The sequence below is a fragment of the Coregonus lavaretus genome (genome assembly GCF_964263955.1).
Source record: "Coregonus lavaretus genome assembly, chromosome: 28".
NCBI lineage: Eukaryota > Metazoa > Chordata > Actinopteri > Salmoniformes > Salmonidae > Coregonus > Coregonus lavaretus.
In genome coordinates this window covers 24,892,120-24,908,910 of record NC_140015.1, presented here as the reverse complement: position 1 = coordinate 24,908,910, position 16,791 = coordinate 24,892,120, and the positions used below count along the sequence as shown (strand labels likewise).

At 45.7% G+C, this 16,791-nt stretch overlaps 1 protein-coding gene across 1 annotated transcript; it reads left to right on the top strand.

The window, feature by feature from the left end:
- Positions 1 to 4,714: 4,714 nt before the first annotated feature.
- On the top strand, positions 4,715 to 15,391 carry LOC311103618 (glial fibrillary acidic protein-like; the record flags this gene model as incomplete). Its single annotated transcript, XM_084145216.1, has 9 exons — positions 4,715 to 5,241; positions 11,704 to 11,764; positions 11,902 to 11,997; positions 12,139 to 12,300; positions 12,477 to 12,602; positions 12,768 to 12,988; positions 13,239 to 13,282; positions 13,460 to 13,545; positions 13,774 to 15,391. 9 exons carry the CDS (start codon positions 4,715 to 4,717, stop codon positions 13,822 to 13,824), a joined length of 1,374 nt encoding a protein of 457 aa, XP_084001342.1. The 3' UTR covers positions 13,825 to 15,391.
- Positions 15,392 to 16,791: the final 1,400 nt, after the last annotated feature.

Sequence of the window (16,791 nt, the reverse complement as noted above, 5' to 3'; positions counted from 1 at the left end):
TCAAATGTCTCCGGAAGGTGGTGAGTGACTCCGCTGTCCTGGCGTCGTGAGGGAGCTTGTTCCACCATTGGGGTGCCAGAGCAGCGAACAGCTTTGACTGGGCTGAGCGGGAACTGTGCTTCAGCAGAGGTAGGGGAGCCAGCAGGCCAGAGGTGGATGAACGCAATGCCCTCGTTTGGGTGTAGGGACTGATCAGAGCCTGAAGGTACGGAGGTGCCGTTCCCCTCACAGCTCCGTAGGCAAGCACCATGGTCTTGCAGCAGATGCGAGCTTCAACTGGAAGCCAGTGTAGTGTGCGGAGGAGCGGGATGACGTGAGAGAACTTGGGAAGGTTGAACACCAGACGGGCTGCGGCATTCTGGATGAGTTGTAGGGGTTTAATGGCACAGGCAGGGAGCCCAGCCAACAGCGAGTTGCAGTAATCCAGACGGGAGATGACAAGTGCCTGGATTAGGACTTGTGCCGCTTCCTGTGTAAGGCAGGGTCGTACTCTCCGAATGTTGTAGAGCATGAACCTACAGGATCGGGTCACCGCCTTGATGTTAGCGGAGAACGACAGGGTGTTGTCCAGGGTCACGCCAAGGCTCTTCGCACTCTGGGAGGAGGACACAACGGAGTTGTCAACCGTGATGGCGAGATCATGGAACGGGCAGTCCTTCCCCGGGAGGAAGAGCAGCTCCGTCTTGCCAAGGTTCAGCTTGAGGTGGTGATCCGTCATCCATACTGATATGTCTGCCAGACATGCAGAGATGCGATTCGCCACCTGGTTATCAGAAGGGGGAAAGGAGAAGATTAGTTGTGTGTCGTCTGCGTAGCAATGATAGGAGAGGCCATGTGAGGATATGACAGAGCCAAGTGACTTGGTGTATAGCGAGAATAGGAGAGGGCCTAGAACTGAGCCCTGGGGGACACCAGTGGTGAGAGCACGTGGTGCGGAGACAGCTTCTCGCCACGCCACTTGGTAGGAGCGACCGGTCAGGTAGGACGCAATCCAAGAGTGAGCCGCGCCGGAGATGCCCAGCTCGGAGAGGGTGGAGGGGAGGATCTGATGGTTCACAGTATCAAAGGCAGCAGACAGGTCTAGAAGGACAAGAGCAGAGGAGAGAGAGTTAGCTTTAGCAGTGCGGAGAGCCTCTGTGACACAGAGAAGAGCAGTCTCAGTTGAATGACCAGTCTTGAAACCTGACTGGTTTGGATCAAGAAGGTCATTCTGAGAGAGATAGCAAGAGAGTTGGCTAAAGACGGCACGCTCAATAGTTTTGGAGAGAAAAGAAAGAAGGGATACTGGTCTGTAGTTGTTGACATCAGAGGGATCGAGTGTTGGTTTTTTGAGAAGGGGTGCAACTCTCGCTCTCTTGAAGACGGAAGGGACATAGCCAGCGGTCAAGGATGAGTTGATCAGCGAGGTGAGGTAAGGGAGAAGGTCACCGGAGATGGTCTGGAGAAGAGAGGAGGGGATAGGGTCAAGCGGGCAGGTTGTTGGGCGGCCGGCCGTCACAAGTCGCAAGATTTTATCTGGAGAGAGAGGGGAGAAAGAAGTCAAAGCATAGGGTAGGGCAGTGTGAGCAGGACCAGCAGTGTCATTTGACTTAACAAACGAGGATCGGATGTCGTCAACCTTCTTTTCAAAATGGTTGACGAAGTCATCCACAGAGAGGGAGGAGGGGGGGGGGGGGAGGATTCAGCAGGGAGGAGAAGGTGGCAAAGAGCTTCCTAGGGTTAGAGGCAGATGCTTGGAATTTAGAGTGGTAGAAAGTGGCCTTAGCAGCAGAAACAGATGAAGAAAATGTAAAGAGGAGGGAGTGAAAAGATGCCAGGTCCGCAGGGAGTCTAGTTTTCCTCCATTTCCGCTCGGCTGCCCAGAGCCCTGTTCTGTGAGCTCGCAATGAGTCATCAAGCCACGGAGCTGGAGGGGAGGACCGAGCCGGCCGGGAGGATAGGGGACATAGAGAGTCAAAGGATGCAGAAAGGGAGGAGAGGAGGGTTGAGGAGGCAGAATCAGGAGATTGGAGGGAGAAGGATTGAGCAGAGGGAAGAGATGATAGGATGGAAGAGGAGAGAGTAGCGGGAGAGAGAGAGCGAAGGTTGCGACGGCGCATTACCATCTGAGTAGGGGCAGAGTGAGTAGTGTTGGAGGAGAGCGAGAGAGAAAAGGATACAAAGTAGTGGTCGGAGACATGGAGGGGAGTTGCAGTGAGATTAGTAGAAGAACAGCATCTAGTAAAGACTACAGATGTGTTGTTGCCTACACTTACCACCTGGGGGCGGCAGTCAGGAAGTCCAGGATCCAGTTGCAGAGGGAGGTGTTTAGTCCCAGGGTCCTTAGCTTAATGCTGAGCTTTGTGGGCACTATGGTGTTGAATGCTGAGTTGTAGTCAATGAACAGCATTCTCACATAGGTGTTCCTTTTGTCCAGGTGGGAAAGGGCAGTGTGGAGTGCGATTGAGATTGCGTCATCTGTGGATCTGTTGACTCCTCATTAATCCTCAGTCTCGTGTTTATATGAGGCTTCATCCCATCCCAGAGTCATATCCCTATTAGATGAGAGTCAACAAGAGTTCAACATAAGTGTTTTGAAGTAACTGGCCCTGGGGTTGCCATGGCAATGGATGGAAATTGATTCGTAACGGACTGGCTGCTGGTTAGTCGGGTTCAGACTAGGTTTCATGTCCCATCCCCCCATTCTACAACCATCCATCTGCTGGAGTCCTGTGACAGTTCCAACTATCTAATAACTCACAGACAATCTCACTCTCTGGTAGCCTAGCGGTTAAGAGTGTTGGACTAGTAACTGAAAGGTCGCTGGTTTGAATCTCAGAGCAAGCAAGGTTGAAAAATTATCCCCTTGAGTAAGGCAGTTAATCCCCAACAACTACTCCTGGGCAGTGATTATGTCGATTAAGGCAGCCCCTGCACCTCTCTGATTCAGAGGGATTATGTTAAATGCAAAATACACATTTCAGTTGTACAACTGACTAGGTTTTCCCCTTTATAGTAACCTAATACTTACTTTGCCATAGCTATTGTTGTTTGGATGGGTACTTTACCCAGAACTCGTTGGGCTTTTTGACCATGCCCAACACAGACTTCTTTCTCCAGGTCCAATTGCCCTCTTTTTGGGCTAAGCAGTCATTAAGTCTGATTGAATCAGCTGCCATCACTTACAATAGGGCTTTATGAGCTGTGACTTGTAGAAGAGGGAGTGGTGTTATTGTTGTAAAGAGGCTGCAATCCAACTGGCTGCCTCTGGTCTTACTCTGATGCATAGCTTCCTTTATAGTTGATCACAGTTAATAATGGTAGTGATCGTGATCGATTAATAATGTGTGCGTGTTATGTTGCCATGCTCCTGTGTGTGCCTGTGTGTCTGTCCAAAGAGAAGCACTCCAACCCACTGATAGATGTGGCCTATAGGTCTTATGCATCCATCTGTAGCCTGTCAGTGACATCATGGTCAGAAACACTAGGGGGGACAAAGAGGTGGAGATGTATAGCTGCTACTGTTCAGCCCTGAGGCCCCAAAGTTGCTCCTATTGGCTAGCGCACTGTAATGGTGTCACTTGTTGACTGTTTAGTACACTGGCATTCATTATGTATCCATGACTACAAGGACAAACAGTTGGTGGATTTTCAATACTTATTCTCATAAGGTCAGCTGTTGAATAAGAATTAATCTAATAATGCATTTAGTTATTATAACGTTATTTTGTTTCTACTCCCCTCTGTTTTCTCTCCTACTTTTGTCTTCAGTATCTCACAATAGTTTGGAGATACTGTGGTCAATGTAGCTCTCCAATAATTGATTAACTGTTCTTGACTTCTATTTGATGTACCTAGATAAGACAAGAGAGAGAGACAAACCTAACTAACTTGCTCTTTTCTTAGTGTGTTATGTAATTGTACCCATTTCCATTTTGACTCAGACAAGGAGAAGACAAAAGAGGAGCAGAGGAACAGAGATGGGTGTGAGACGCTCCTAGACGGTGCTGCTGTCACACACAGAGTGGCGGGGGGCCAGTCAGAGTAATACCAATAAATCCGGAGGGCTTAGTGGGATATTTTGGACGCCAAGGGAGACGGAGTGCCACACAAGAACACAGCTACTATCTGACCCTCTCTCTGTCCCAGTTTTCTCTGTCCCTCTCTTTTTCTGACACTATTAGTCACCAACTAACAGGGACGGGGGATGGAGTAAAAGAGATCTCATTCCTTCACCTCCCTGCTTTTCTTCTTCCCTTTCAATCACACTCTGTCCCCATCTGTGTCTGTGTGACTGAGCATGTGTGGGAGGCAGGTTTGATTTGGTGGCCAAGCTCTGTCTCACCAAATCCTATTCAAACAAGTACGAGGGAGAGAGAGAGAGAGAGGCCAGGAGACATTTGCAGCTGAGTGGACGAGCACAAACAATCCCTGGCACACAGCTTTTGAGTATCACATAAACCACCCTCCTCTCTCTCTCTCTCTCTCTCTCTCTCTCTCTCTCTCGCTCTCTCTCTCTCTCTCACTGACGCTCTCATCCTCTCTCTCTCTCTCTCTCTCTCTCTCTCTCTCTCTCTCTATCTCTCACTCTCTCTCTCTCTGTCGGTCCCTCTCTCTGTCCCATTCAGTGACCGGACCGTCCCCCCCGCCCCTCTCTGTGTACTCTCTCTCGGGATGGGGGGGTATCTATCCCTATAAAAGGCATGTGTGTGCCCTGACGGCTTCATTCCCTGCCATGGAGAGTCAGAGAGTCCTGTCGTCTTACAGGAAGCGTTTCGGGCACCAGGGGGCCGGCAGCGTGGGTGGGGGCTTGCGGCTCAGCAGCCTCTCCTCCAGCCGCCTCTCCCTCCATGGGAGCCCCCGCCACATGACCCACTCCAGCACCATTTCCCGCCTCTCCCTGGGGTCAGCTGGAGGGGCCCTGCTCCTGGGGACCCCTGGGAACCGGCTGGACTTCTCGGCTGACTCACTCCTCAAGGCCCAGTATCGGGAGACACGCACCAACGAGAAGGTGGAGATGATGGGTCTGAACGACCGCTTCGCCAGCTTTATAGAGAAGGTGCGCTTCCTGGAGCAGCAAAACACGGTGCTGGTGACGGAGCTGAACCAACTTAGGGGGAAGGAGCCCAGCCGTCTCGGGGACATCTTCCAGGAGGAACTGAGGGAGCTGCGCAGGCAGGTGGACGGATTCAGCGCTGGGAAGGCCCGGCTGGAGATAGAGAGGGACAACATGGCTGCTGACGTGGCCACGCTCAAACAGAGGTGAGAATGAGGCAGTCTCATTTCCATCACTAGACTTTGGCACTGATCAGTCTACTTTGTTTTAGTATTTTGGTGTTCTAATTGATATTGTGGTGTTCTAATTGCTTCAGCAGTCTGTCCACTTAACTGTTTATTCGTAATTTGATTTTGTGGAATCCTAGTGTATGGCATGTGGCTTGTTAATTTTGAATTGGAATCTTTGCTACAGTCTAAAAGCAACAAGTGGATAGTTGCCATAACACAATTCAGTATACCTGAATATCCTGTTACATGATAAAATTGCTCAGTAGATGCTTTGGTTTGTTAGTTATTGAAAACACTGTGGTCTGAGAAGGCTCTACTCATGGGTGTCCCTCTTTATAAACTTGATCCAGACCAGACCCCTACAGCCAGTCAATGAGTGTGGTGGAATGGAGGAAACAAAATAGTGCTGATTTCCACAAAGAGACCAGGGAGCCAGGCAGATGTTCTGTTGTTGCCTGCTCCCCCTTTATACTCATTCATAAAATACATGCTTATTAATGCTGTTTATTGCTTAAGTGGCATAGTTTATAGTTATGAGGTTATAGTTTATGTTTTCACAGGGTGTTTTTTTGTTGATGCAAAGGGCAAAGGGAACATCTAAGTGTGTAATGTTTTCAGAGCCTGTGTATACTATGGACCAGAGACATGTGTGAGAGTCACTGCTCTCTGATTACAGTTCTTTTCAATTGCTTTGGTGCAGTATGTGATATATTTTCACAACACTTAGTACAAAACTCAAAACAGATCATCAAAAAGGCAGTTATTTCAAAACTCTAAGCACATTTTCAATTAACTAAGTACAACATAAAATCATAGTCACTTTTTCACCAAACTTAATCAGTGTTTCATCTGTAAATACATGTTTCACATTCACAATGTAATACATGTTCATATAAAGTAATTGCTTTTCACAATGCAATGCTCACTTTACTTTTGATTGTCTTCTCATTTGTTAAAATAAATCTTACTATTACTTAATCCGACTGCTCTTAATTGTTAATCACTTAACCGTTTGGTAAACCTATAGATTTTTTACCGTTTTTTCTACTACAGTTTTAGAGAACTACATAATGAAAATGTATGTTTGTAAAGTATAAACATATAAAGTATGATATATACTGTAATGTACTATTATGATGATGAAGCATTTATAAGCATTTTATAAGCATTTCACTGCACAAATCAAATCAAATCAAATTGTTTTGACAACAACAGGTGTAGATTAACAGTGAAATGCTTACGGGCCCTTCCCTACAATGCAGAGAGAAAGAGTGAAGTGGCACTATGAGGAAGATAACTTGGCTATATACAGTGGGGAGAACAAGTATTTGATACACTGCCGATTTTGCAGGTTTTCCTCCTTACAAAGCATGTAGAGGTCTGTAATTTTTATCATAGGTACACTTCAACTGTGAGAGACGGAATCTAAAACAAAAATCCAGAAAATCACATTGTATGATTTTTAAGTAATTCATTAGCATTTTATTGCATGACATAAGTATTTGATACATCAGAAAAGCAGAACTTAATATTTGGTACAGAAACCTTTGTTTGCAATTACAGAGATCATACGTTTCCTGTAGGTCTTGACCAGGTTTGCACACACTGCAGCAGGGATTTTGGCCCACTCCTCCATACAGACCTTCTCCAGATCCTTCAGGTTTCGGGGCTGTCACTGGGCAATACAGACTTTCAGCTCCCTCCAAATATTTTATATTGGGTTCAGGTCTGGAGACTGGCTAGGCCACTCCAGGACCTTGAGATGCTTCTTACGGAGCCACTCCTTAGTTGCCCTGCCTGTGTGTTTTGGGTCGTTGTCATGCTGGAAGACCCAGCCACGACCTATCTTCAATACTCTTACTGAGGGAAGGAGGTTGTTGGCCAAGATCTCGCGGTACATGGCCCCATCCATCCTCCCCTCAATACGGTGCAGTCGTCCTGTCCCCTTTGCAGAAAAGCATCCCCAAAGAATGATGTTTCCACCTCCATGCTTCACGGTTGGGATGGTGTTCTTAGGGTTGTACTCATCCTTCTTCTTCCTCCAAACACGGCGAGTGGAGTTTAGACCAAAAAGCTATATTTTTGTCTCATCAGACCACATTACCTTCTCCCATTCCTCCTCTGGATCATCCAGATGGTCATTGGCAAACTTCAGACGGGCCTGGACATGCGCTGGCTTGAGCAGGGGGACCTTGCGTGCGCTGCAGGATTTTAATCCATGACGGCGTAGTGTGTTACTAATGGTTTTCTTTGAGACTGTGGTCCCAGCTCTCTTCAGGTCATTGACCAGGTCCTGCCGTGTAGTTCTGGGCTGATCCTTCACCTTCCTCATGATCATTGATGCCCCACGAGGTCAGATCTTGCATGGAGCCCCAGACCGAGGGTGATTGACCGTCATCTTGAACTTCTTCCATTTTCTAATAATTGCGCCAACAGTTGTTGCCTTCTCACCAAGCTGCTTGCCTATTGTCCTGTAGCCCATCCCAGCCTTGTGCAGGTTTACAATTTTATCCCTGATGTCCTTACACAGCTCTCTGGTCTTGGCCGTTGTGGAGAGGTTGGAGTCTGTTTGATTGAGTGTGTGGACAGGTGTCTTTTATACAGGTAATGAGTTAAAACAGGTGCAGTTAATACAGGTAATGAGTGGAGAACAGGAGGGCTTCTTAAAGAAAAACTAACAGGTCTGTGAGAGACGGAATTCTTACTGGTTGGTAGGTGATCAAATACTTATGTCATGCAATAAAATGCAACTGAATTACTTAAAAATCATAAAATGTGATTTTCTGGTTGAAGTGTACCTATGATAAAAATGACAGACCTCTACATGCTTTGTAAGTAGGAAAACCTGCAAAATCGGCAGTGTATCAAATACTTGTTCTCCCCACTGTACATGGGGTACCAGTACCAGTACTAGTACCTGCGATAACATCTGCAAATCTGTGTACGCCACCAATACACTTTGATTTGACTATTATGATTTTACTTCACAGTAAAACATTTATAATCTGATATTGACAAGATCAGAGATGTTCTCTGCCATACAATTGAAACCAGCAGTAACTACACCTTTGGTCAAATTGAATTAAGACTGAAATCAGGCTTTCTAGTCTCCTGGTTCAATTATCTTCAGTTTCAAAGAAAATTGAGTTTCAAATTTGCAGTAACTACACTATCCAAGTAAAAACCAACGCAAACAGCAGTAAGTGAAGTTACTAAGTGAAGTTACTGCGGTTTGCCTTGGTATTCTATCGGGCTCCGAGTTCAGGCCATCCCGATCATGACATACCCTCACACACATCATGAGACAGTCAAAAGTTGGATAAACACATTTAGATTGTAGATACTGCACTTTGCTTTTGCATTACCCATATAGTTGTTTAAGGTCAGACAAAGGCAGAGTACAGTATCAGCATTTTAGGGGTCATAGGTCAGATAAGTGTTCATGGTTATATGCATAAAAAATGACTTAATAATAAAATAATATATCAGTGCATTATCACAACATATTTGGCTGTAGAGCAAAACAAATACTTTATAGCCATGTTTCTCAGATTCACTGTTTGCGTAGACTGCTCTTTGCCTTAGTCTGCCTCCTGTCCCTCCTCTCACCATGGGCAAACAATGGCACTATACTTTGCATAGACCTGTTCTGCCTTAAAGTGGAACTGACATTATTTTAGCAACATGAAATCTTATTAAAATCTATTCATATACACCCCCAGGAAGAATATGACACATAAAAAAGCGAGCTCTTAGATATGGTCATTTTCACATAAATTAATAGAATGTTTGGGAATGACATATAGTAAGGCATTTGTGAAAATTCTATAGCAATATAGAGTGGGAAAGCAGCAGTGTGATTGGACAATTAATAGACACTGCAGTAAATAAAACTTAATAAAAACATCTGTCTCGTCCAGGACAGGAGTCTATGCAGACCGGTGCGCCATAGCCAATCAGAGTTACAGTAGGCCTATATGAAAATAAGTAATTTGCCACATGGGCCTGCCATCATTCCCTTTGAACTGGACTGTATGTTTACAGGCAGTAGCAACAGCACCACTTTAGACCATTAGAACGCATTAGCCAAAAGCCACAAATAACACATGAATGGATTTCTGCAAATATGTAAATACCACAGGAGTCCTATTGTTCAAACAACCATGAAAAGGTAAGCTCTCTCCATTAGTTGCCTATGCACATCAACAACTAATGCTAGCCAGAGCGAGATGAGCTAAAATCTAATGAGGGCACATTAGATAAACCCTCTCAAACTTTTTCAGCTAGTTGGTCATCAAAATTGCACTAATAAACGATGGGGAATAGTAGTCTGCTCGCCCTTATGCAGCTTGCCTGCCAATGCATGCTTGTCCCAACCCACGTTTTGACACTTAAATGGGAATTTGTCAAATACATTTGATTGACAACTAAGATATATGCTAACTGTGGATAACAGTTGTTCAAGTTTAGCATAGCTAGCTAGCTAGCAAAGCGATTCACATTTCTTGCTAGCTAACAAAATGAGGGTAAAAAGTTGGTCACTCAGCCACTCCAATGACATGACATCCTCCCAGCAGCTAGCTAGCTAACGTTAGGCTCCGTGTTTTTAGCTTGCTAAATAAATAGCTAGCTACATTAATAGATACGCTTGCCCAGGGTGTCAAACTCAATCAGTGCATGGGACATATTGAAAAAACACAACAAATTTGCGGGCCAGACATGGCCTATTTGTTTTTACAAAAAATCGTGCAACTGTGACCCAAACAGGCCATTGTTTTTAAAATATGGCCTTTATAATATCCACTAAGGATGCGGTATATAGTATTTTAACATATTAAAACAAAATTAGAGATAAATCATATTTGTCCAGCCTTTGCTGCTATGTTCGCAGATGTTGCTGCGACGCTAATCAAAAAGTATTTAATAACTTCAAATAACAAAAACGTTAGGTTGTTGTAACATTCAAACTCAAAACATGTTTTTCATTTTTTTGCACGGCATGGATCACCCGTGAGGTTGAATGCAGCATTGCTGTATGGTGCACTCAAAATGTATTGTAGTTGAGTAGCCAGCCTAGGCTACTGCTCAAATGTTGCTGTAATGGGCCTACATGTTTCTCCTTTGCATGGTGTTTCATTGCAGGTTTAGTTCTTTGGTTATTGTCAAGCTTTAAAAATCGAAGCCAGACTGCAACCTTTTAATAGCCTAGCTAGGACTGTGGCATGTGTCTGTATACTTTCTCTCATCTGCCAGCTGCAAACATGACACACGAAAGCAGCGGAATTGAAGTTGAATTCACTGATGCGAGCACATCATGCTATAATGTAATAAAATAGATGACTCAACTGTTGACTCATTTATACTTGCTTGTGTGTACTATGCGGCCCGCAGGCCTTTTGTTTGATACATGTGCGCTAGCCTATTAGCCACATTATGACTGACTTCTGATCATTGCCCGTGCTAGTTTGATTGTATTGACAGTCCCAGCCTACACTCGTCCCTTTTTGTTCGAAATATTGAGTCATTAAAACTGAAACAGTGCATCCGGAATGGGTGGAGGCAGCAAACAATGTACCAGGCCAGCTGTGATTTACAATCTGATAGTAATATTTTTTGGACTACCAAGACATTTATTATTATATTATACAGAACAAAAATATAAACGCAACATGTAAAGTGTTGGTCCCATGTTTCATGAGCGGAAATAAAAGATCCCAGAAATGTTCCATACACACAAAAAGCTTATTTCTCTCAAATGTTGTGCACAAATTTGTTTACATCGCTGTTAATGAGTATTTCTCCTTTGCCAAGATAATCTATCCACCTGACAGGTGTGGCATATCAAGAAGCTGATTAAACAGCATGATCATTACACAGGTGCACCTTGTGCTGGGGACAATAAAAGGCCACTCTAAAATGTGCAAATTTGTCACACAACACAATGCCACAGATGTCTCAAGTTTTGAGGGAGCTTCCAATTGGCATGCTGACTGCAGGAATGTCCACCAGAGCTGTTGCCAGATAATTGAATGTTCATTTCTCTACCATAAGCTACCTCCAACGTCATTTTAGAACATTTGGCAGTATGTCGGTCCAACCGGCCTCACAACCGCAGACCACGTGTAACCTGCGGGATCGTCTGAGACCTGCCACTCTGACAGCTGATGAAACTGAGGACTATTTCTGTCTGTAATAAAACCCTTCTGTGGGAAAAGCTAATTCTGATTGGCTGGGCCTGGCTCCCCAGTGGGTGGGCCTATGCCCTCCCAGGCCCACCCATGGCTGGGATTAATTGACTTTGTATCAATAGAGAATAGGCTGAAACTATGTTTTATCTGAGGTGCATGGATCCTCTGGGTGACCAGTGAGTGGACTTAGTGTGCACCCTAACCCTGCCTCACCTTTTATCTGTCTGTTTTCTCTTTCTCTTTCAATCAGACTGCAAGATGAGATGGTTCTTAGACAGGATGCAGAGAGCAACTTGAACACCTTTAGACAGGTGAGGTCCTTTCTCTCATAATTCGTATCAATTTCACTATTATTGACCATGTTCCTCTTTGTATGTGATCTTCACAGCCCGTCTTTTTATATGAGGAATATACACGTCACATTGACCTAAGGATTCTCTGTGTGTAGGACGTGGATGAGGCATCTCTGAACCGTGTCCAGTTGGAGAGGAAGATAGACGCGCTGCAGGATGAAATCGCCTTCCTCAAGAAGATCCACGAGGAGGTGAGCTTCAGCTTCCCCTCGTCTCTATGGCAATCTCTAGTCCTTACTGACCTCTGTTTCCATCTCTAAAGTAAATAGTGAATATTCAGAGAATGAAAGAGGTGACCTTTAACCTTTAAGACTGTGGTTGGTTCTCTATAGGAGCTGCGTGAGCTGCAGGAGCAGCTGATGGCCCAGCAGGTCCATGTGGATCTGGACGTGTCCAAGCCAGACCTGACCGCTGCTCTGAGGGACATTCGGGTCCAGTATGAGTCTGTGGCCTCCTCTAACATTCAGGAGACAGAAGAGTGGTACCGCTCCAAGGTCATATCAGAAAGCTTGGGCTATTGCACATACATGTACAAACATTACTGCACAGGCAGACACACTACCATACAGATAAACATGCATACAGCCAGGTGTTGCACAATGCACACATTGACAACACACTATAAGATACTTTTAAATTATCCTGTCTCTTCTTTTGTTGTTATGCACAGTTTGCCGACTTGACCGACGCAGCCACTCGGAATGCAGACGCCTTGCGATTGGCCAAACAGGAGGGCAACGAGTACCGCCGGCAACTCCAGGCCATGACCTGTGACATGGAGGCACTCCGTGGAACAGTGAGTCGTCCAATCAGAGCAGAGTGTGCTGTATCAACAATGAGACATGAGAAGACCATGAGTCCCATGACTCCCCTCTCCAACTGAACCATCTCTCCTCTTTCATCTCTTTCTAAACCTCTTCCCCCTTCCTTTCCTTCTCCCTCGCTTCCTCCTCTCCTGCAGAACGAGTCTCTGGAGCAGCAGCTGCGTGAGATGGAGGACCGTTTCTCCGTGGAGACGGCTGGTTACCAGGATACGGTGGGTCATCTGGAGGAGGAGATCCAGACCCTGAAGGAGGGGATGGCCAGACACCTGCAGGAGTACCAGGACCTGCTCAACGTCAAACTGGCCCTGGACATAGAGATTGCCACCTACAGGAAGCTGCTGGAGGGAGAGGAGAGCAGGTGAGGAGATTAGGGTGGAGAGGAAGGAGGGTGGTGGAGGGAGAAGAGGGTGGAGAGGAGAGGAGAGGAGGGTGGAGGTGTAGGAAGAGAGGAGGGAGGAGGGAAGGCGAGAGAGGGTGTTGGAGGGAACAAAGTGGAGAAAACAAAGTGGATCCAATGAGCTGGGTCAGGAGGAGACAGTGTGATGAAGAAAGGAAAGAAAATGGACGGTGGCTGGTAGTTACTGATACTCTCTCTTCCTCTTCCTCAGGATCACTGTTCCAATGCAGAGCTTCTCTAACCTGCAGTTCAGAGGTGAGTAAGGGTATCCCGACCCAGCCATATTAGCTTACTCTATCATGGCATTGAATAATTTACCCAAACCATATGAATGATGTGCTGATGCATAAATCTCAAGTTAGCATTCGGCTCTGACTGGATTCATGGGCATCTGAAAGCTAAAGGTCTCTCTCACCCTCTCCCTGAGTATAGAGACCAGTATGGACACTAAATTCTCTCCAGAGGCCCATGTCAAGAGGAGCATCATAGTGCGGACTGTGGAGACTAGAGACGGGGAGGTATGTAGAACATCATAGATCATTGAATGAACCCATGGGGGATTAATTGCCATATCAGATGCGTGAATGTGCTTGTATTTCCTGCTTAGCTCCTCCAGAGGGCAGCATGCTACATTGTATTATTCAATACATGCAATTTCACAAGCTTTCAGATCACTTACAGACAGTCCCTCCCTACTGTTGCATCTACAACCTAACATGCCCTGTTCCCTGTTCTCTGTGTTTCAGATCATTAAGGAGTCTACGGCTGAGAGGAAGGAGATTCCTGACAGTCCTTAAAGGACACATGGTGCTAGCTATGTCTGTCACACTGTCCCCACTCCACAGTAACGCTTGGAGGCCTTGCATGATAATGATACCCTTTCCTGACAAGGCACCTCCCTCTTCTCCAAACCTCAAAGTCAGTTGCTACCACCTCACCATCCCCTTCCTCCCCTCTTCATCATAATCACCCCCAGACCATGTTACATCATTAAATACTTAGGAGTTTTGTTGAAACTCAAAATAAATCCCTCATTGCATCTTTGTTAGCACTTTTGCCAAAAAGTATTATTTTTCTATTACTGTAACTGTAGCTTGAGTGTGCTTGTAGATAGGCTTTAGTGCTAGGACGTTTGGCCTTGCACCTTAGAAGGAAGGGTCTTGGACTACTACCCTTTGTGATTAACAGACTTCATGCTGGGAAATGTATTTTTTGTTCAGCTCATAATAGTGACAGATCAGAGTGGGAAATGTTCTCATTGTGTTTGGATAGTAGCCAGAGAGGAGGCCTTGAAATGTAGTGACTGTTATTCAGCTGGTGGCAGGGGTCATGCTGAAGTTGTGTGGTTTGAGTGGATGTGAGAAGTCAAGAGGAAAGTACAGTTGCTGGGGTTAGCAGTGGACAGGATGGGTCTCAGACAAGGAAGATGATGTGTGTTCGACAGTGCTTTTGGCAGAACTGTTGGTGAAAATAAGCTGATTTAACCCTCCTCCAGGGCCAAACACCATATCTATTTCATCCCTCCATCATACCCCCCCCCCCCCCCATCAGTGTTCCATCTCCATCTCTCCATCACTCTCCTTTGTTCTCTCTGTCACTCAGTCTCTGCCCAGTCTCTGCTCCTCTCTGGATGCAGTGGCTCTAGTTCCAGTTTTCATTGCAACATCATATTTTAACACTAGAACAGTGTCTGGGCACATCCACTTACGCACCAGGGGTGAGAGGGACAGGATGGAGGTGAGACAGGGAGTTCAGGGAAGTATTGACAAGACCCTTACCTCTGAAACCCCCTGTTCCTCCCCCAGCCCCATCTCTGGAGTGTCAGTGATTGTAGAGAGCCACAAAAGAGGGTGTTGCTGAGATAGCGTGGTGGTGGTGGAGCGGGTGGTGTTACATGGTGTCTCCCTGACGACAGCCCTCTCCAAGAAGCCCTGTTGTTGTTCTTTGGAGGGTGGAGGAGAAGAGGAGGGTTGGAGGGTGGCTGTCACAACACTAACTGTTTAGCCCAGCTCTCTCCATCCGCGTAGAACCCCTGCTGACATAAACAAGCTGCCACCTACCATTCAGTACAGATGGTGCCTTTACAGACTGCTTTTCATTCTATCTGTACTAAAGACAAACCGTAACTGTCTTCCAATGTGCCTGCCTTTCTTTCACATCTCCCTTCCCTCTGCTTTGCCTTCATGTTTTCACCTGTCAGCTCTAGATACTATTTATTATCTTCTTGTCTGCATCTTACAGTAGCCACAGCTGAACCACACTGCAGTAGGTCGAAGAAAAAACTAAAAGATGTGAACATAACCTTAGTTTTGACCAACATTATGACAACCCATTAACAACAATAAAACCATGTTGTTTGATTAGTATTTGTGTCTGAATGAGTCTTTTGTGAATGACAGTTGAGTTTTTATTTGCTTTGTTTTGTCCAACACAAGCTGTTACTTGGATTAAATGTGTACTGTTGTATGATTGTGTGGGCTCATTAAATAAAGATAGATACAGTACCTGCTCACTGATGAATGCTACCCAGGGTATTTACCTTTTTTCATGAGATTATTTTATATACCCAGCACCTGCAAGATGTTGATGTGCGTACACTATGTTAGAAACTGGTTGTGTGGGCCGCCAGACTTCAGGAGGACAGTTGGAAACTTGTTGATTGGTCATAATCAATGGAACCCACATAGTCATAATCAACATGTGTCATTTATCATAATGATAATCATCCATCCATATGTAAGCTCCTATCTGTCATTAGAGGTATGTGGGAGAGATGATGACTGGCATGGCAGACCGCTGAGATTGACAGGAGTGGTCAATGTTCATCATCATCACTACGTTGGTTGTTGTCCAGTGGCGAGGGGAATTGAGGTGGGAGGGTTCGGCACCAAGGCCTAGATTTACTGCCATCGTCACTTGTCAGTGTCATTGTCAGTGCTCTGCCCAGGCCCCTACTGAAGCACTTAGACAGTATATTCTCTCACAGACGGGGTCAGACTGTAACACTGTTTTGGATGATCAAACAACCTATCCACACTTTCAGCCCTCAAGGACCTATCACTTCACTCCCTGCCCAGAATCTATGAGTCTTCCTGTAAGGAGAATGACTCAAAGAGAGATTATATAAGTGCTCTCAGTGGCCCCACACACACAACCTCACCTTCTACACTATTCTCTGGGGCCCTTCTGACAAACAGCCAGACAGGAGTTCAAGGAGGAAACATGCATATGTGTGTATGTATGTGGGGGGCAGGTCTATAGGAGTCCCAGTCACGCAGAGGCCATCCTTTACTCATCGCACAGCTAATGTATTTCTGTGTGTGTGTGTGTGTGTGTGTGTGTGTGTGTGTATCAGTGGAGGCTGGTGGGAGGAGCTATAGGAGGACGGGTTCATTGTAATGGCTGGAATGGAATTAATGAAACGTGTCAAACGTGGTTTCCATATGTTTTATGTGTTTGATACCGTCCTATTTATTCCGTTCCAGCATTACAATGAGTCCGTCCTCCTATAGCTCCTCCCACCAGCCACTACTGGTGTTTATGTGCAGATGTGTGTGTGTGTAGGCGTGTGTATGTGTGTTTGTGTGTGTGTGTGTGTGTGTGTGTGTGTGTGTGTGTGTGTGTGTGTGTGTGTGTGTGTGTGTGTGTGTGTGTGTGCAGTACTGTATGTGTCTGTTTAGCCTGGCTCTTATCAGTGGACTGGCTTGTCTCAGGTCTGGGATGGAGGTGGCCTCGAGCTGAAGGAATTCTGGCTAGATAAAACA